This window comes from Oryza brachyantha, chromosome 2, assembly GCF_000231095.2.
Source record: "Oryza brachyantha chromosome 2, ObraRS2, whole genome shotgun sequence".
NCBI classification, from domain to species: Eukaryota; Viridiplantae; Streptophyta; class Magnoliopsida; order Poales; family Poaceae; genus Oryza; species Oryza brachyantha.
This window is the reverse complement of record NC_023164.2, coordinates 18,635,056-18,657,410: the sequence shown is the minus strand read 5'-3', so window position 1 is coordinate 18,657,410 and position 22,355 is coordinate 18,635,056. Positions and strand designations below refer to the sequence as shown.

General features: G+C 40.5%; 2 protein-coding genes across 2 annotated transcripts; one reads left to right on the top strand and one right to left on the bottom strand.

The window, feature by feature from the left end:
- Positions 1-10,375: 10,375 nt before the first annotated feature.
- LOC102719835 lies at positions 10,376-11,418 on the top strand. The gene has a single exon (XM_040521143.1). It carries the CDS (start codon positions 10,523-10,525, stop codon positions 11,027-11,029), a length of 507 nt encoding a protein of 168 aa, XP_040377077.1. The 5' UTR covers positions 10,376-10,522; the 3' UTR covers positions 11,030-11,418.
- Positions 11,419-16,112: 4,694 nt separating this feature from the next.
- On the bottom strand, positions 16,113-17,343 carry LOC121053521. Its single transcript, XM_040520631.1, has 3 exons — positions 17,278-17,343; positions 16,728-16,793; positions 16,113-16,214 (listed from the first exon to the last, which is right to left on the bottom strand). Exons 1-3 carry the CDS (start codon positions 17,341-17,343, stop codon positions 16,113-16,115), a joined length of 234 nt encoding a protein of 77 aa, XP_040376565.1.
- Between the last annotated feature and the right edge of the window lie 5,012 nt (positions 17,344-22,355).

Genomic DNA, 22,355 nt, shown 5'->3' with positions numbered 1-22,355 from the left:
GAGAGACACCAAACACCCCCAACCCCTAATACATTCTCTTTGACACACCGATTAACAAAAGCCACTCGATCTGGTCCGTGAACGAAAACGGCATTGCAGAGTGCATTTTCCTTCATGACCAAACTCTCATTACTGGCTATATATGTCTCGATGAGCTGTGTGAAACACTCCTGTTCACTTCTGGTAGCTGTTTCCTCTGCCCTGTCACTCGTGACTCGCCTGCATGTGCTTCTCGTCCTTAGCCTTGGGGGGCCTCTCCCTAACCCTCTTCCGGTGACCAGAGTTCAGGATTCATCCCTCGCCGGAGTCGCTTTCCCTGAAGAAGGACAGCCGCGAAAGCAAGACGGGGAGAGGCGCAGAACGTTCTCCTGTCTGCCGGAGTATTTCCAAAGAGATTTCATCCGTGGACTGTAGCTGCCCTTTTCGTGGCCCATTCTCCGTTTCGTTTTCGTTTCCGCTCCCCGTTTTTTTTTGTTTTTTTCTCTTCCTGAGAGATGCGCGACGTTAAGTGTTAATTCCATGCGTCCATGTCGTGGACGCGTGGGTGAAGGGTGGCCTTCGGGATCGCCGTGGCCGGCCAATCCGGCGCTGCCACCTACTCTCCTCTGTGGCTGGAAAGAGCTGGGCGGCTCAGGTCGCGGTCACGAGCCCGGCCCTCCAATCATTCGGAGGACAATTAGTAGAACCGTATAGAACAGAAGGAAAATATGCGCTGTGTCTGCAATCCACAGGATTCGTCTGCGTCGTGATGTTTGTAGCTGTGACGATTGATTGAAGCGTTAAGCTGCGGCTGTGCGACCGTGTGGGCGTGGAGATTTTAGGCGGTGGCATAAAAAGGGACGGCGAGCCAATGGCATTTAACAGGGTTAATTGCATGGTTTCTCCATAGGACGCTGAGGCCAATTTTCATGGAAGTTTTATAGACAATAAATAGAGTATCATGTAAATATTTTTAATGATATGGTAAAGTATTAATGAAGAGAGAGATGAAATGAGTTTCATGGTGATGAAACCATGCACTGTTACCTAGACAGCTTGTGTCTTACATGTAACCTAGGAAACAACAATAAATGAAACTATGCATTCAAAGAGGGGTATTTTATTCTAGTTTCAAACTTTTTAGATGACATGTCACTATAGGTAATCGTGTCCATAAAACTTACATTGAGGATGGCCTAATGTATTTATAAGCGTCAAGTCAGCGTTGTGATGCAATATTGTATTATTAGCACTATATTTAGTTCGTGTTATATGTTGGAATGATTATTTTGACATGTGAAATGATAGATCCGATGGGTACCCGATACCCGACGGGTACGGGTATAGATATTAGATTTTACCTGCAGACATAAGTGCCGGTAGAAAATTCTACCCGCAGTCTTCGAGTTAGCGGACAGGTAATTGCTCTATCCGCGCCAAACCCGACCCGTTGCCATTCCTAACTAGTATCATGCTAGCAGCTACGGAGTAACATATGAAGGGCCTATTTGGGAAGCTTCTTCCAGTTGCAGCTTTTCTCAAAAACTGCTTCTGCCAGAGGCTGTCATAAACAGTCTACAGCTTCTAAGAATCTGTAGTTACAGATTCTGATAAATGAACTAAGAATTCAGAAGCTGGAAAAACTGGGTTTAGCAGCTACCAAGCAGCAGCTTCTCAGAATCTAAAGCTTCTCAAACAGGCCCAAAGTCCACGTATGTGGCTAGACTTTTCGTTTCATGATGTCTCGAAAACTTCAAACGGGCCCACTAACACAGTGAGGCCGCGTTTCTTGTGTGGGAGAGTATGTTAACTTACCCTGGTATGAAAAACGTAATAATAAATTAGTACATGATTAATTAATTATTAATTATTAAAAAATATAAAATAGATTAATATGATTTTTTTAAAATAATTTTCTTATGGAAATTTTTAAAAAAATATACCGTTTAGCGACCATCCATATTTTTAGAGATATGGTGATCCGAATTTATGTTTGGTTGGATGGATGGGACCCTCCAATGTTTTGTTTGGTTGGATGGATGAGGATGGTTGTGATGACCATATTTAATTACTAATAAATAATATTATTAATTAATCAACATAATATTATCCTAATTAGTATAAATTAACAATAAAATATATACATCATCATTAATTAACACTAATTTAAACTTGTTAATTACTAATTAATAAAAAACACACTAATTATCACTAAATAATCACTAATGAACACGTTAGTGAAGGTGGACGAGCTCATCCAATCAATTTGGCCGGATACACACATTCAGTATCTTCATGAAATATTCTTTTCCTAGACCATCCTATCCAACTCCGCCCGCAAACCAAAAAAAAAATTGGACGATCATCTTCCATATAAATAAGTCAAGTCAACCAAACACACCTTCATCCTCAGAGGGGTTGAAGAACGCGGGCCGAGTCCACTGTCCTCTTTTAACGGGTAAAGGCGTAGCCCCATACAAACATCCGCTCACCAATTAGGTACAGTTTGGGCTGACCGTTGTGCATCAAGCCGTAAACAGATCTAACGGGCCACTTTGGAAAGACCCTGAATGCCATGCCGCCGCGTGCAGTATATAGGCCCGATGCATTTTTGTCTCGTATATTTGTGCTGCAGAAAGTCCAATTTAACATCTCGTATCGCAATGTTAGGACCTGTTGGGCCGCATCAACTATTTTCCAAGCCTAGCCAAACAAGCTCAAGAGGAGAGAGTGCTCAATTGATTCGATACGACGAACAACACCAGTGTACTGGTTTCTGGGTTAGAACCTTGGCGATCTCTTCCCGTACATTTCTTCCTACATCTAGCCTCTTGCCTTATTATCTGATTTGCCTGAGGTGTTCAATTATTTGAGTTACTCGTTGTGAACAAACAACTCCGTCTCACGAGTACAAAGATACAGTAATTTAGACCAGCCGACCAACTGGCTCATCAATCATCAAACAAACATGCCGATCAACTGGCTCATCAGTCATCAAACAAACATGCTAGCTGCTGCTACCACAGGACCACCGGGTGATTCTTTGGCCAACGATATATTTGTAAATAAAAAACTTATTAATAAATTTTTTATCTATATATCTTAGCAATTTAAAAGCTAAAATTAAAAAATAAACTATGGTAAAAAAACACTAAAATTCACTCTATTTAATGCTGAAAATTTTATTTTTAACTTATAAACATAAGTAGAAATCAAAAGATGGGGATGCACATGACGATAGTTTGGTTTTTTAATGAAAAAAGTCAAATGACATATTTACAAATGAAAAATAATTTATGAATCAATCCTTTATATAAGTATTTTTAGTAATATAAAGCAAAAGCTGGAAAATAAATTTCGACGAAAAACGCAAAATGTAACCCAGGCTCACGGTGGAGAGGCTGTGAAGCTATAGTGAGAGATCAACCCCGTATTTGTTCGAGAAATCGTCCAAAATCTGCTTCAAAACTTGCTAGCATTTCAAAATGAAATCACCCTCAACAATTGCAAAGCAATTTATAGGGGGATTTTACTGACACATCGCAACGAAGATAAAAAAAGAAAACCAATAAAATATACGCATGTCCTGGAGTTCGAGAATAAGGTAGGAAACACGTGTGGCATTTAAATTGCAGTAACTAAATTTGCAGTGATTTAAATAGAAAGGCACTCAAATAGTATCTCTAAAAAATTCACTAAAGGAATTTAAAGTGAGATTGATTAAAACAACGTGAAATGATTAGAAAACATATTAAAAAAACATCCATCCTCTCACAAGAGCATATCTTTTTGGAAAAAAAGGGGACGGTGACCACTACGCTAAGGTAGTATTTGTGATTAAACAATTACATATATTATACATATATGTATCAAACCGTGGTTCAATCGAAAAATTCCCGGGTGCGAGGGGCAAATTGCAAAATTAACACCGCGCCGTCATCGCCCGTCCCTGACTCCCTCCCCGCCGTCTGCCCGATCACCTTTTCGTCCTCTAGGAGGGCTGCAGGAGATTAGATTTGTAAATTTTAGAAAAAAATATAGTTTTATAAATTATTTATTAAATAAAATTAAAAATTAAAAAAATCAGCACTCCACCATGCTGCCTTGCTTGGGCTGGCCGCATGCGTGGGCCTCCTCTGCCTTCACGCGCTCTGGGAGGCTGCGGCCGCGCCGACCTGCCTCCTGCTCGCAGGCCACCCTCCATGCGCTGATAGGCCGCACCTCCTAGGCCGGGTGCCCTCAGCCGCCCTGCCGCTTCCCGCTCGTGCATGCGCGCGCCTGTGCCTCTGCAGTCTGCACAGGCCGAGCAGCTCCCTCCGATTGGGCCGGCGTCCATGCTCTGCATCGTGCCCGCCTGCTCCCCCAGCCACCTGGGCCTTCTGTCCTCTGCAGCCCGCGCGCGTTCCTCCCTTCCATAACCGGGCCGCCCGCGTGCCTGGCCACTTCATCGGCCCAGCCGTGCTCCTGCCCCTCCAGCCTGTGGGCTGTGGACCTCCCAGGCTCCCAGCGTTTGCCGGACCAAAACAGAGACAAGGATTCAGTTGTTTTTTTATTATTAATTTTATTTTTAAAAATATTTACAAAAATATACTTCCATCACAAAAAATTGCAAAAGTAACCTCACCATGCCCAATTGGTGGACACGATGTATAAAACTTCTTCTGGTTAGACGTGATAGATGACGGGTGGTGTGCGGGAGACAACCGTTGGGATGGGGGATTTTTTTTAGGCAGCCCCTTTAAAGCCCTATGGTAGGGCGTTTTATCGGTAGAAATGGTTCATATGCAAAAATACAATACGGTAATTTCGCAAGCAGACTCCATAAAGCTCTCTGGTAGAATGTTTTTATCAGTAATAAGGGGGCTGGCTGCAAAAAGATGGTACGGTAATTTTGCAAGCGTCTCCGATTGCCCATAAAACACCCTTACAAAGGACGGCAAGGAGGCCACATGCAAAATTCTTCTTTGCCTCTAACGGTCGTCTCCTCTGTACCACTTATCGTCTGCCACGTCATCTATCGAGCGCAACCATAGGATATTTTATACATCAAACCCACCAGTAGGGCGCGATGAGATTAGTTTGTAAATTTTAAAATAAAAATATATTTTTTAAATAGTTTTAAAAATAAAATCAATAATAAAAAAACTCGATTCAGTTACCCTCTCAGCCTCCCACTTCCTTCTCTCCCAGTCTTTCTTCTTCTTTTTTTCTCCCTTACCCTTCGCGAATGTGAGACTCACATACCTTCGCGAATGTGAGACTCACATACCTGCATGTGAAAGTCCTCCTCCTTACTATTACCTCTGTTCCATAATGTAGGATGTTTAAATTTTTTGGTTGTAATGTTTAATTATTCGTCTTATTTAAAAATTTAGTACAAATATAAAACATAAAAAAATCGTGCTTAAAGTTCTTTTTGATAATAAAATAAGTCACAAGCAAAACAAATGATATTTCTATAATTTTTTAAATAATAAAATGGTCAAACATTAAAAAAAATTATAAAACTGAGGGAGTATGTCCGTTCATTTGCGTGATGTTGAATCCAATCTCACCAACCAGCATCCGATTACTTCGGACCTCAAATTTCTTCTCTAGTTTGGTCCAGATCCACCAATGATAAAGGTTGACCTTCAACCCAGCACACAAATGAACACCAGAACAATATAAGTAAATCAATTCAACACACATAATAGCTAATTTTCCATTACAAATAATATAATCTAAGATTAAGAAATTAAAATTTTAATTTATAAGTATAAGAAAAAAAAAGATAGGGTGCCATATTTTCACGGCTCTGTGCACGGGTCCCAAACTCCCAATGGAAATTTCGAGTAATCGAGACACCGCCATGTACACGCACGCGCCCGTGTCGGCGTTCATCCTTTCCAGCGCAAACTGCACGAGCAGATAGATGGATACCCTGACTCGCCTGGCTAACCCGTGCCAATGCCAGCCACCAATTCGTCCCTGGATCGCCGCAAAACTGGATGCCAGCTCCAGCTCCTCGCTTTATTCTGCATGCATGCCTGCATGGCTGCCGGCGCAAGGCCAGATCGATACGTACGGGTACGTAGATTGAGAAAATCTTCGAAAGAAGTGGACACTTTAAATGTTTACCGAATGTTAGAAGAGGTTTTAGACATGAATGAAAAAACAAATTTTACGACTAGTCTGGAAACTGCGAGACGAATCTTTTGAGCCTAATTAATCTGTCATTAGCACATATTGGTTACTGTAGCACTTATGGCTAATTATAGACTAATTAGGCTCAAAAGATTCGTCTCAAAATTTCTTACATAACTGTACAATTAGTTTTTTAGTTCACCTATATTTAATACTTTATTTAAGTATCCAAAAATTTAATATAGTATTTTTGGAAAAAAAATTTGGAACTAACCAAAGGCCGTAGCTATCCGGCCGAGCTAATCCGCCTGCACCCCGCCGCGGATACACCCGCGAGGCGAGCCCACGTGGCCGCTCCGGCGGAGCCACTCCGGCGGCGAGACGTACGCCGACGCCCGCGTGGCGACTGGGTCTACTACGACGGTGCACGCTACCCCGCTCCCGAAAGCGAATGGCGAGCGGTGCAGTGCAGGCTGCAGCGACGAAGTTGCGGCCACCCGCGAGGTAGGCACGCCCAGCAGGCGCAGATAACGATCGATCCGTTCGATCGACAATGCACTGATAGACACAGACGGATGAACGGATGGACGATGCCCTACACGCCCCATCACCGACCCGGCGACGCGTGACCTTTGCCCCGCACACAATATTGACAACCTTAATTATATAATGTGATTATCTTATCCTGGGTAATTAATCAGATGGATAAACTTGGTTTATCGAGTCTCTCGGAATACTGGTGCAGTTGCTCTCTCTTCCTATTGGTGTTCATAAAAAAATGCATACGCCTAGTAGAGTACTACCGCTCGTCTGATCTATGGGCACATATCTCGCATGCGTCAATTCTGACTGAATATAATACCACTACATCCATATGGTTATAGATTTTTTTTTTTTTGAAAAAGGCCGTAGCCTAGCTTTTATAAAGCCAGAAACAGTTCGACCGGGATAGAGAAAGAGCAACAAGCTCAGAGACTATAGTCTAATGTTGCAGGACATTCTAAGACCACGAAACTCGCCATCACCGAAAGAGCAAAAACAGAACTAAGAAAGCCAAAAAAAGACACGAAGGGAACTGGAACTATAACAATTTTTTCATCCTATTCCTGATCTTGATCCCGCATACGTCGGACTTTACTCTGGATAGCGACGATCCATCTCTCCAGAAGATCAGCCTCTTCCACCTTCAATAGCTTTTTCCACTGTAACAAGAGACAAATAACCCGGAGTGGGATAAGTAGCAGTGAGTGAATAAACAAATCTCTAAAAATCATATCGTTTCTAACAGCCCATAACTGCCAACAACATGCAGCAAGGATGCAGAAACGAACTCTAGCATATTTACCTCTACAATTCCAAACAAAACAATTATCAAAATCTTCAAAGTTTTTTGGAATCGATCTCCAACCCAAAGCATCTCGACAGACACACCAAAGAAAGATAGCATTAGGGCAAGAAAAGAAAATATGAGTCGCATCCTCCCTCTCATTACACAGTTGACATAATTCTGAACCAACCCAACCCATTTTTTTCAGTTGAACAGCCGATTGGATCTTATTATGCCAAGCCAACCAAATGAAGTGTTTCAACTTCAAAGGTATGGGGACCCCCACAAATTTTGCATTTGAAGATCAACAACCCCTCTAAAAGTGATTAATCTATACATAGAGTTAGTAGTAAAAATACCCTTCCCATTAACAGCCCAAACTAAGGTATTCACTGAGTTCTTTCGAAACAAAGGCTGATGATCAGCCTAAATCTCACATAGATCAAGCCAATGACTGGCATCCTCGTTAGAAAAAGCTCTCCTGAAAGTCAAAGAATCAATGCATCTCTCATCCACTTGTTTAACAGTGATATCTTGTTGATTACAGATATCATAAAGGTAAGGAAAAATGTTTTCAAAGACACCTGTCCTACCCAAACATTATCCCAGAAAAAAATGTGATTACCATCTCCAATCGACCAGCTCATTCCTTTCTACACCCAACTCTTGCTTTTTTGCAAACCTTGCCAAAAAAAAGAGCCAGAAGGGTGAGAAGGTTTATACTAAAAGAAACCATTATTTCTCATGTATTTATTCCTAAAAACTCTGAGGCATAAACTCATACTATTAGATTCTAGTTTGAAAATCCATTTAGACAACAAAGCTATATTCATAGCTCTTGTATCAGTAAAGCCAAGACCTCCAAAATCCTTAGGAAAAGCTATATTACCCCATTTCACCATGTGATACCTCTTATTGTTTCCTATCCCTTCCAAATAAAACTTGCTTCTAATAGAATCCAGCTTAAGGTGAATAGCTTCAGGTAAGAAATACAACCCCATAGTATAAGATGGAATAGAGGAAAGGCAAGCATTTAAGAGGACAGCTCTCCCACTGTAGTACAGAGACCCAGCCTGCCAGGAATTTAAATGTTTTTCTAGCTTCTGGACAATGAAAGAGAAATCAGAAACTCTAAGTCTATCAGGACTCATAGGTAGGCCCAGGTATTTTAAGGGGAAAGATCTTGATTTGCAATTAAGCATGTTAGCTATTCTCTCTTCCTCTAACTCTGAGATACCAACAGAAAAAACCTCACTCTTATGGTAATTGATTTTCATGCCAGAAATCTCTTCAAAACAGTAAAGTAAAAACCTCCAGGAACTAAATCCACACAAGGAATAAAGATAATTGTGTCATCTGCATATTGAAGGTGAGTAAGACCTCCAGAAACTAAGTTAGGCACTAAACCAGAAAGGACCCCATTACTTCTAGCCAGCTCAAACATCCTGGCCAAAGCATCTCCCACTAGATTAAAAAGAAGAGGGGAAAGAGGGTCACCCTGCCTTAAACCTCTAGAAGTTTTAAAAAACTCAGACCTAATCCCATTAATGTTAATACAAACTTTGCCTCCAGTAACACACGCGCTAATCCACTTAATCCAAGCTGGGGGAAAATTTTTTCTTTCTAAGACTTCAAATAAAAAATCCCAGCTAACTCTATCGTACGCTTTCTCAAAATCTATCTTAAAAATAACCCCTGACATGTTTTTGGCTCTCAGTTCGTGGAGAACTTCACGGAGCACAATACCCTCTCCAGAATAAATCTCCTAGGAATAAAAGCAGTTTATGTATGAGAAATAATGTCAGCAGCTACTATAGACAATCTATTAGTAATCACTTTACTAATAATCTTAAAACAATCATTAAGCACACAAATAGGTCTGCAGTGTTTCATATGTTGCCATTGTCACATTTAGGAATCAAAGTAATAACTCCATAGTTTAATCTTTTTAAATCAAGCTCATTATGAAAAAGAAGAATCAACATCTCAAATAAGTCTTGTTTCACATGATCCCAAAAAATTTATAAAACTGAATAGAAAAACCATCTGGACCAGGGGCAGTATTGTTTTTGGCTTGTGACATCACTTTATCTAACTCTGCCATATCAAAGTGCTGACTAATAGACTCTCTAAGAGGGTTAGTAAGGATAGAATCACTCCAGAAATCATTTAACAAATGAATACTAGAGGCATTTTTAGCTCTAAAAAGGTTTTTATAATAACCCACTATATGCTCCTCCAACTCTTTAACTGATTATGAAAAATTCTCTCACCATCAATCAAAGAGTGAATCATAGTTTTCCTTTTCCTCCCATTAGCTATTTTATGAAAATAGGCAGTGTTCCTATCTCCTTTCAGCAACCAATTCTCTCCACTTCTCTTGTGCCAATAAAGCTCTTCCATCTCAAACCATATGGTTACAGATGATTGAAGAACCCAAGAAGATAGCTAGTTTTAATACGGAGTATACCACACGCGGTGAGCTGAGGTTTGTAGTTTGCCTGAAATGAAAAACTCTCCGTAACTGCTGGCCTGCGATGAAAAACAGCTACTACTATGTCAGTGCGCCGGGTACGGATAAGCCTCTATTTCCATCATCGATTAATCGTTGATGGACTCACTTATCCAAAACAAAAGGACACCGGGCCCACCACATTACCAGCAGCCAATAGCAGGGCTCCACCACGCGTTGCCTACAAAGCCCAGACGTACCCAGTACCCACAGCCTCAAAACCGTCCGGGTACGGAGGTCACGTACGTGACACGTCAGAACCCTCGCGGGACCCGTTCTGCCCCATGGGCCCCACCTGGCAGCGACACATATGTGGATATCGTCCACGTAGCAAATACACAGTGGACTAGACGTAAAATAGTCATTACATAGACGGCCTTATCCGCTCGTACCGCTTTCCGCTCTCGTCCCTCCGGCTCCTATAAAATCCCAACGAATCCACCGCCTCGCAGCCCCTTCTACTCTCCTCTTCTTTGCCTTCTGCACGGTCTCCCGCCACGACGCGATCTCTGCATCGATCTGCGCCTTCGTCTTCGTCCCGTTCTTCGCAGGAGGCGCGCGCATTCACGGCGGGAGCAATGGCGAGGAGCGCGCGGTCGGCGGCGACGGAGCGAGCATACAACCGGTTCGCGCCGCCGGCGTCGCGCGGTGGCGCCGGCGGCAACGGTGTCGATGAGTTCGACGAGTCGGACATATGGGGATCGTTCGAGCCGGCCGCCGACGTGGTCGAGCCCAGGGCGGCCGGCTCGCCCCGGGGACGTCACGTGCCGACCGCACGGCCCGGGCGTAAGCCGGCGCCGAAGAAGAAGCCCGCTGCGCACGGGTCCCTGCCGGTGAACATACCCGACTGGTCCAAGATCCTGGGCGACGAGTACAGGGGCCCCCACGCCGGCGGCGACTGGGAGTTGGACGACGACGAGGACATCGACGCGGCAGCGACGACGGCCACGTCCGTGGTGCCGCCGCACGAGCTGGCGTGGCGCCGCCGCGCCGCGTCCCTGTCGGTGCACGACGACGGGATGGGGATCGGCCGGACGCTCAAGGTCCGCGACGCGGTCTGGAAGAAGACCGGGTTCCAGGCCTGACTTGGAGCGGCACGTCGGCACCCTCCTCGAGCTAGCTGTTTTGTTTGAAGATTAGTAGATTAATTAATTAACTCTCGAGCGCTAGGTAAGGTAGTTGGTGTTCTTTTTTTAGCAGCACTTACTGCTTGCTCAAGTGCTTCGTGCTTGCCCTTCTCTCTTTTTTTCTGGGAGCTATTTTTTTCTTCTCAATTTCCACGGCAAATTCAGGAGATCAAGGTTCAGAAGAGGTAGTAGTTAATCGGCAGTATGAGCTGCTTGTTGTTGATTCATCGTGACATGTATTTTCTCGGGAGAACGCAGAAGTGATTACAATTAACTAATTTTGATGATATGCATGGCATTTTAATCTGTGTGTAGTATTATATTTTTTAACTTGGAGAAATTAAAGTCAGTCGTTACTGCTCGTTGTACGTCGGTAAAGCGATTTGTCACGGAGCGGGTTAATGGATGAATTCTCCATTCAAGCTGCTGAGTGCTTGTGCTTATCTGGATCAGCAGTTCAGAGCGCATATAATTGGTGGCCATGCAGTTTTTTTTCCCCTTTTGTGCCAACTGCAACATCTGGGGTCCAATTAATTCTACAGCGAAGGCATATGCCATAGTTTGTCGCTGGCATATGCGCCAACTGGTTTGGCTGAAACAACGTCCTAAAATAGTGTGATGGAACAGGAGTAGCAGGAGAGGTTGCAGGGCAACCACAACTGCGAAAGTCGCACCAAATGGTAAGAACGGAAAAGAAGATTAAGTAATCGCAAAATTTTAGTAAACAAATAAGATGAGAATATTAAGCGTACTATGGTTCAAGGCTACAAGCAATGCCGCGTCATTGCCCATTCACCAGTGGACCTTGTAATCCTTGTTATGGAGTACTTTCTTAGCCAAGATGACTCCATGGGTTGGAGTATCCAATCCATCTTGATATTACTGCTCCCTCCATATTCTTATATGACACCACTGTCTTACATTCGTCTTATTTAAAATTTATATCTAAATATGTAAAATTAAAAAACATACTTAAAGTTTCTATAATAATAAATAATATTATAACAAAATAACTAATAATTATATATTTTTTAAATAAGATGAATGATCAAATATAAATCTAAAAGTCAACAACAACATCATATAAAAAAATATAAAGTGAGCACTCGATGAACTGAAGGCTCCAATCCGCTTGGCCATATGGGTAATGCCACGTACCCGACTACCCACACATTGGAAAACTGAAAAACACTGGTTGGAGTAATACCTTAGTCTAAATAAACTTTATTTTTAGTTTATCGTTTATCCCATAATTTTTTATTTTTAATCATTATTGTACAAAGTTTGATAAATTAGAAAACAAATATATGAGGATTTAAAAAGTAAGGGGCAAATACATTGGGGTTTGACAAAATAAAAGATCTTTTAGTTTTTTTAGAGGTAGACTGAATATGAAGTTCTTTTTGGTAGCGAGGGAGTATCATGTATGGCCTGATGGAGCACAGCGAAAAGATAGAAAAAGGACAGGAAAAACACACTTTCTCCGGAATCCCGGCGAAGTTAACTATTTCATGTCTGCGTGTATGCAGCATCTGCACCAGCCGATTTGATATACAGCTAATGTTGTTATTGCAGCACTGCAGCAGTACACTGCACGGAATCCACGAGGTCGCTCGCCATTCACCAATCATTGGTGACCAATGATAGGTCGCTCACAATTCACCAATGATAGAACACCATAGGATTTTACTGGAGGACCACAAAGCCATGCGACGTGTACAATACACGCGAGACAATCCTATCGACACAGTCACCGGTGTAATTAAGCAAATGCTGCGTCATTCTCCATCTATCATCGGGCCGGCCTTGTGTTCATCCCGTCAAATGTCATTGTCATGGAGGACTGATTGGGTTGTGCCTTTTTTTTAATATAAAATGATTGTTTAATTTCCAGCACAAAATCTCAAATGAAAGCACAAGGCCAACATCCACAAGCTCAGTTAAGCCCTTTTCTTTCACTTTTTCTTTTGAGAGGAAACTGAGTTTTGTCTTTGATACTGTAGCGATGAAGATTTTGTCATGGTGTATGTGATAGCATGTGAGTTTGGTTTGGTCACTTCCTCAATTTTGTTGATGTTGATCAATGAGATGTCTTGGGTCTGCTTGTGGCTTCATAGATCAACATCGACAGCGAGCAACCATGGAGCATAGAGGAAAAGGTAATTGGCTTGAAATATGACGGAGTGGCTTAGCGCATTCACAGTCAAGGCCAAGAGTGGTATAAGATTGTCACCTAGATTAGAGATACGTACGGGTCTAAAATCTGTTTTTTCAACAATCCACGGTGGTCTCATGAGCGGTTTTAATTTTTCATTTCAACCTCTAATATTTTCTATTTTAGTCTCTGTATTATTGTAATTTATATGAAAATATAAAACTTTACACCAAACACCCATATTCTAGAAAATAATATAAAATTCATCGTCCCCTCCTCTCTCTCTCCCTCAACCCACAGTGCCCATTACTACTCTTCCTCCACCCACCACCGGCCTCCCCAGCTCGCCCGGTCCTCTCCTCTCCTCCTCAACGGGCGTTGCTCCTCTCCTCCATTACAAGACGTAGCCAAAACATTGCCCACATCTTCTCCACTAACCACATCCTCATCTACTCCTTCCCAGCCACCATCTTCTTACATTAGATCTAGGCCATCGGGTACTGATGATGATGGAGAACAGTGACGGATTTAGGAGAAGGATGGTCCGACCCAAATCTTTTTATAAACACAATAAATCTAACGATGTTAATATATACAATTCAAGTATAGATAATAGAATAGACAAAAAGTATATGATGATATATTATAAAGCATCTTAAAACATACAACATTAGTAATTAAGTAAAATTTTGACTCAAAGGAACTTATATAGCTATAAAATGTTTATAGAAGATTACGACACTACTTTTTCCTCTTTATCAGGTCTACGTCTTCTAATGGCCATGAAATTATTCATTATATCTTCTCCATCCACTCTAAAGAAACCATGTCGCTCAATGAATATGACTAGACAATCATATAAAAGGTCATCACCCATCTTATTTCCTAACTTATTCTTGATAAAATTCATAGCAAAAAATGTTCTTTTAGCACTTGTCATCAACCGATAGAATCAATACCAATTTAAGAAGCATCTAGACCAATCATAAACGATATGTCTTTTTGTTTGACGAAGCTTGACTAAGAGATCAACAAGATTATTTATGCCATTGAAACCATTGTCTTTTCTTATGTAATCAAAATAATTCTCAAGTTGCATATCAAGTCTTAATAATTCAAACCATGAAATACCATTAGGGTATAAATCAAAGTCGATGTTACTTGTGTGCATCAAAAGAAAAAAAATGAGTCAACGCTTAGCAGGATTCAAGGATGTCCTATAGTATATAGATCACATTGACAATTATATATTTATACATACCTTATGTCCATCAAAAGATGCAAATGAGTCAGCTGGATTCATGGCTGCCATATCGGAAAGCAACTCCATATTAACATCGTCAAAGTGATTGTCAAGCTCTTGGCTAATATGATCAATGAAACCAATATATACTTCTCTTCTAAAGTGTATTTGTTTAACTTCGAGCAAACCTTGGCAATCTTCCATAAGGAGCGTAAACACAATCCATTTTAGCAATTTCAACACCATGTTTATTGTAGAACAAAGTAACCATTTGAAGGAATGCAACCCACCCACCATACCTCAACTCTTGAATTCTACTCCTTGTCAAACGAATGAGTGTCACTGTATTAAGAATATCTTGCTCTCTTCTTTGTAAACACTAAGACAAATTATTTGTGTATCCAAGAATGAGAAGCATCAAGTGTGCACTGAAAATAAAATCAAATGACTAAGAAACGCCAACAATAGCATATATTTTTGGTCATTCAGTCCTTTGTGAAGTATCTCATCCAAGGTTTATAAGTACATCACGGATTGAAGGATACATAACAAATAATATTGACAATGGTTTATGTAGTGACACACCCATCGCGTCTCATCGGGCCTAGATAACCTAATCTCTTAATTTTGTCCGCTACCAGTTTCTAGTACACCATATTAAATTGCTTTGACAACATCTTAAAGTCTAGCATTTCGAAACATGGCATGTCGCTTACTAGAAACCCCAACAATATTTAGCAAAAAACCACACACAATCATCATTCCCCTTGGCAACACGAACAAGAACAAGTTTTCAACATCAGGACAACTGTAACTCTATAAGAAACACTCCTGGGAAAAATTCTGAAATGTGGGGTTAACTATTTAGTATCGAAGTCTAATCGATAGTATTCCCTCCGTTTCATATTAGAGTTTTACTCCCATCCTTCCTTTTGTACCGCGAGGTACCAGTACCTTGAGATACTAATATCCCTACTCGTGCTATCCGTCCACGATCAAGCTGGTACCTCGACGTACCATGTAATCGTCTACATGACCGTTGGATCTATCATCACCAACAGTTGGGATTTTAGTATCAACTTAATTGTGTGGTGGATAGCACGAGTGAGTATTTTAGTACCTCAAGGTATTAATACCTCACGGTACAAAAGAAAGAATGAGAGTAATATTTTTCATATTATAAGACTTTTTGGCTTTGCCTAGATTTATATGTGTGAATTTAGATAAATACAAAACATATACATTAATATAATATATATATATATAGATAAACCCAGAAAGTCTTATAATATGGAACAGCGAGAATACTAAGGGCTTGTTTAGATCCATTTGAAGTAGCAAATGGCAAATGACAAAAGTTTTGGCATTACATTTTTGCAACTTGGTATTTAGAGGCAGACAAAAGTTACCATTTTTTAGGTAAAAGTGAGAGGTGGTCCGCATTCCTATGCGCTTTTTGACGAAATTTGCTACTCTAGACTACCAAATGCCAAATGCAAAGTTGATATTTTTTTACCCTAGTGTTTAGATCCATTTTATCAAAAAGTGCTCCAAAATGATAAAACTTTTATCATTTTAAAGGATCTAAATATGGCCTAAATTGCATTGCACTCCTAAATCCAGTTGATCCCATCAGGGCAGCTTCAGTCGAGCTCCTTCAGAAACCCCCTGATGGTCTCCTCAAGCTCTTTGCGGTCCATTTTCTTAGACGAGCTCGCTGTGGTCGCCTTTTCCGTTTCAGAGTTCTGCAGGTAGCAAAAGCAGATAGCTGCTTAATCAGTTCCGAAATGAAATTTATGCTACACGACGTTGGACAGACTCTGCTTGTGCACATTGTAATGCTACAGAAAAAAGTGACAAATCAATATTTCCCGTTCACACTGAACCAGAATGGCTTTTGTTTTGGCTGAAGAAAGGAGCGACCATAAGAACGCCGCGTTCGGCACCTCCGATTATATATCAGATTCCCTTGATTTTTATTCGCACGTTTCTCGAACGGTTAAGCAACATGTTTTTTTAAAAAAATATTAAAAAGTTACTTTAAAAATCATATTAATCTCTTTTATATTTTTAAACTAAAAATTAATTAATCATGTACTAATTTATTATTATTTTTTCACACAGGTTAACTTAACCCCTTACCGAATGCGGCCGAAATACAGCTATATCATATATGCACGAGAAATACATAATTTTTACTCGTTTTGTCATAAAATAAGTTCATCTTTTTAATTCAAATTTTAAAACATATATAGTACCTTTGATCGCCTCTGCCTTTTCTTTGGTTCATTCTTTGGCTCCAGCTTTTCTATGAGCTGCCGGCTCTGCTTGGTGCACAGGGAGAAGGAAAAGAGTCAACGATTGATGCAAAAGTGCAGCAATGTCCATACTTACATCTCTAAGGTGGTGTTTAGATTGAGAAAATTTTTAGGTGAAGTGTCATGTCAAATGTTTGACCGGATGTCGAAAGGGGTTTTCGGACACGAATGAAAAAACGAATTTCACGGCTAGCCTAGAAACCGCGAGACGAATCTTTTGAGCCTAATTAATCCATCATTAACACATGTTGGTACTGTAGCATTTATGACTAATCATGAACTAATTAGGCTCAAAAGATTCGTCTCAAGATTTCTTACATAACTGTGCAATTAGTTTTGTGGTTCATCTATGTTTAATGCTTTATTTAGATGTCCAAAAATTCTTTGTGATGTTTTTAGAAAAAAATTTTAAACAAGGCCTAAGTATCTACTGCAGTCCAGCATCGCACATCGCAATTCGGCGATTGCCAGAGAAAAAACGGTAGCTTACCTGTTTAACAATCGCCATGTAGTCTTGACGGCACTTGGCTTGCCTCATCTCGACCTCGTCCGACATTAGAAATGGTGAGCTAATCTTACGATTCAACCTCTATTTCTGCTGCAAATTTGTAGGGTAAGTGGGGGTAACTACTATTCCTGCTCACAAGCGAAATAGCTATCCTTTGGGCCTTCTATAAAAGATTGTCGCTGCATCATTTCTTAACGAAACAGATAACGGACAGGCACAAACTTTTCTCAATTCTTAATGGCGATAATGCAATACTTAATTATTACACTTGATGAATTAGGTCGTCGTTGCACCTTCGGTCAGGGAAGGCAGGCACAGTTTCCTTGCAGCCGCAAGAACACGTCGCCGCATGAATTAAGTTTCGTCCATTATTCCAGATGTCCACCGCCCGTAGGACGAGTAAATCACTGCTCTTTTTTGCCAAGCTTTGTTTTGCTTTTGCGATTTGCCGGAGGAATGGCGGATTGGTCGGTTACAAAAGGAAGCATGTGGCAGCAAGATATGCCGGAGAAATTCAGACTTTTGACGGGTTTTCTCTCATCTTTTGTAAAGCTCATAATAGAAGCATGACCAGTGAGTTTATGCTTTGCAACTAAGAGATGACATGACAGAGGCTAGAGTTTATATTCTCATTATCAGGGAGAAAAACAGCTCGTACTAGTAGGGGACCGTTATTTAACGAACTCTCAGTTTATGGCAATGAGACTCATTTGAAGCTGTTTCAATCACAACCGTACACCTCCAAGTCATAATGCATGCGAAATTTCTGATGCGCAAATATTCGCGACGCAAAAATCACTACAAACATCCATTTCCTCTCTAAGGTTATACACGATGATACGCTTGTTTTTTTTGTTTCTTCCATTAATGTTTTTTTCCTTTCTAGAATTTTCAATCAGCAAAACTTTCTACTTGTAGACTTAATTTCAATCTAACTCTATAAAATTTTCTACTCATGGGCTCAAGTTATCACCTCAAACTTACAAAACATTTTTCCAAAATTTTGAAGCTGTCATCTAAAACCTAGGAGCTTCTATATTCAAAGCCATTTTGCCAGCTAGGAGGTAGGAGGCGCAGCTGGCTCATTGGCATGTTGCCAAAGAGAAGAAATAATGGAAGGATTGAATATTAGTAGGCTCATCACCGCGTCGAGACCCAAGAAAGGCAAAACATTAATCAATCAAAGACTTTAGTGCAAGCGGTTTTAATGGTACACTGCTCACTACTTGGCATGCTAGTAAATGTTTTCCAATTAGACTCTCGTTTAGCCATGTATTTGCTAGCAAATTATTGGCAGTAAGGATAAGGGCGCCCTGTCTTTCTGCTTCTATTTATACTTATAAGATAAAATTTAAATTTTTAATATTAAACTTGAAGTTGATTTTGAGGTTTTTTACCGAAGTTTTTTTTCAATCTTGTTTTTTTATATCACTAAGAATAAATATATAAAAAATAGTCATAAATTATTTTTTGTTTGTAAATATATCGTTTGGCAATTAAGATGAGTTGTTACAAGAGGCTGCACTATGGTGTCATCATGCAAGATTATAAATGTGAAAGCAACCACATAACACATAGAAGCAAAGGTAGTTGTTACTAAAGAGAGTGTGGCGTATATCTAATATCAACATTAGGTTAAAATATTGAAGGGGACGCTGATAGCGTGGTAACACTCTTTTTTTTACATATTTCTATTAAAGACAGTTCTTATTAATGGCCGAGAACCATTTACTGGAAAGCGTTTTTACCAGTAAGTGGATATCCACGTGTTTCTTGCATATTATCTAAATAGTTATTAATAATATAAAAAATAATAATATAGATTAATATGATTTATGTCATTCCATGACAAATTATAATTATAATAACAAATATAAATGTAAATGTGTGTATACTAGTTTCCATTTAATTTATATTTTTGTTACAACATGTAGATGTTAAATTTGAACTTACATATTTTTCGAGCGATATATCTCATATTTATCCATCTTATTAATTTGAACTTACATATAATTAATTTAAATTCACTGGTTTTAATATTTGAAGAAGACGATATAACAGGTTTCGCGGTTGTCGGAGTTCATTTAGACTAGGCTCGTAGTTGAGGGATGTAATATGGACCTTCTTTATTTCTGAATTATGATCCCTTCCTAGGCTCATTGATATATTTGAAGGCCCAAAATGCCTTAACGCCCATTTAGGCCCATTTCCGGACTTGCCCAATTAATTTTGAGGGGATTGGGCTAAGGTCTCCCAAGTAAGCCCAAAAATCCCATAAACCAGCCCCTTCCCATGTGGTCAACAACAGGACATGATCCAAATTCCCAATAATATAATCGCATTAAATACAGTTAAGTACTCCGTATGTTGATGATCCCGATATCTGCCTGTCAAGTTTTCTTTCTTCTTTTGCATCCTTTCTTGAACTGAAGTCTGAAGAACACCTCCACGATTTTTGACTTTGAACGAGGACATTACGCCGAGCACCGTTGAAACTTACAGGCTAACTTATGTCGAATGCAACCTACTGTTCATACAAAGCTTAGGGGTGATTATTTTTTTTTAAGAAAAAACCAAACGACATATTTACAAATTTGTAGATAAAACTATATATGTTCTTAGTGTTCTAAAAGCAAACACGAAAAAATAAACTATAATAAAAAATCTAAATTCAACTCTAAATTTAAAGTTAAAAATTTAATTTTAACTTATAAGCATAAAAAATTGATATATCCATCGCTACCTTCAAACTCTCGGTCCCCATGTCAGCCGCACCAAACACGCCTCCTGCAAACCTGGGATTCCACTTGGGATTAACCACCGGGAACCGCGACTCCCCATGGCAGCAGAGTACCGATGCCCAAGGACGTTCGTGCACACAGGAATAGACTTCTCCATTCCAAACCTCTCACAATAATTAGTCACCATCCAACCGAGGCAGCTTTGACCACAAGAAACACACAAAACCAAACCAGAGGGAAAAAAAAAAGTAAACACTGTGCTCCCATCTTCTTCTCCGGGGACACAAGACCCACAAAGCCGGCACCGGAGAAAGTGCCGGCGGCTTTCCCTGGCCGGAGCTTAATAAAAATTGGCTAGCTAGCGAGCTGGTCAAATGAACGTGAGTACGTGACGAGGCTAACCAAAGCCTAGCACCAGCGTGGGGAGTAAACAAATCACCACCTAACCTAAACAAACCCGGACACGAGTGACAGGCCGGCGTTGGGATCACTGGATCTGGTGCCTGTTTTTTGTTGCAGCTTGCTTGTGCTGGGCACTGAAAGCAATGCCCTCCGTCTCGCCTGATTTTTGTTTATTGGCCGGCGTGCGATGCGATTGTGTATGGATGAAGAATTATCTGTCACGTACTACACACCGGTAGGTTGCACGTTATTGTAGCTTGGATCTCCTAAGTTGTGCTGCTGGTGGGAGGGTCTTCTGTGCTCCCAGCGTAGTAGCTCCACTGTAGAATGATTTGTGCCTACAACACTGTCTTTTTTTTTATGGATAGGTATATGTTTATATATTAGTAGTATATTTTCAGGGTTTTCCTGTTCTCAAAGGTCTGGAGAAAATCATCTGAAGCTCCTGACTTCAGGATGGGCCAAGAAAACACGAGGATGAAAGTCACTTGTGGATGTAGGAGCATCTCGTACCGGTACATAAATTACGAAACGCGGCACTAGTACTACTGGAGATGGAAAGGATGGCAACCTTTCTCACTGTCGGAAAGTTGACATGTCAAAAGACGTGTGTGTCTTCTTTTCTTTTTCCAAAGAAAAAGACATGTCAAAAGGATGATCAGAGAAAGAAAAGAAAAAAAAAAGAGAGGGTGAAAGGCCACATCCACATATATGCATGGCACAAACGTGGCGTGCGGCGGGGCCCGGCGGTTCCCACAATGCGGCGGGACATTCGCCCTGGCGCTGTCGTCACGGCCGCATCACCCGCACGAGCAGGCGAGCAGCTACGCAGCTAACCAACCAACCCTCTCTCTCTCACACACACTCTCTCCCGTGCATTATTGGCCTTGGTTAGTTTCCAAAATTTTTTAAAAAAACATCACATTAAATTTTTGGACACTTAAATAAAACATTAAACATAGATAAACCAAAAAATTAATTGCACAGTTATATCAGAAATCTTGAGACGAACCTTTTAAGCCTAATTAGCCTATGATTAGCCATAAGTGCTACAGTAACTAACATGTGCTAATGACAGATTAATTAGGCTCAAAATATTTGTCTCGCGGTTTCTAGGCTAGCCATGAAATTTGTTTTTTTCATTCGTGTCCAAAAACCCTTACTGACATCCGATCAAACATTTGACGTGACACTTCCCCAAAAACTTTCTCAATTCTAGACACGAGATACCGATACGCAGAGCTAGGCAGGTGAGCGTACCCGGGCCCGGGGGGCAGGGCGGCATGTTGCAATGTGCCACGCCGTCCCCACCGCGCCGGGCGGTGCTGACCTGACCTGCCCATCTACTACTACTACACTTTACCTCGCTGACTTCTGCTGCTACTCCACGACACCTCTCGTAAAACAGAAACTCTACGTTTTTTTTTTCTTTACGGTTAGCGGTGCTGCCTTCCTCCTAATAATCTAATATAAGGCACCGTTTAGTCACATAAAATAATATTCATACGGTATCATTTAGGTCCTGTTAGTTTCCAAAATATTTTTCCAAAAACATCGCATCGAATCTTTGGACATCTAAATAAAACAATAAATATATATGAACATTAAAACTAATTACACAGTTATATGGAAAATCGTGAGACGAATCTTTTGAGCCTAATTAGGACGTGATTATTCATAAGTGTTACAGTAACCAACACGTGCTAATGACGTATTAATTAGACTCAAAATATTCGTCTCGTGGTTTCTAGGCAGAATCTGAAATTTGTTTTATAATTAGACTACGTTTAATACTTTAAATATGTATCCAAAAATTTGATGTGATATTTATGAAAAAAAATTGCAAACTAAACGCTGCCTTAATAACAATAAAAATACTAATTATAATTTTTTAAAATAAGACAGATGATTAAATGT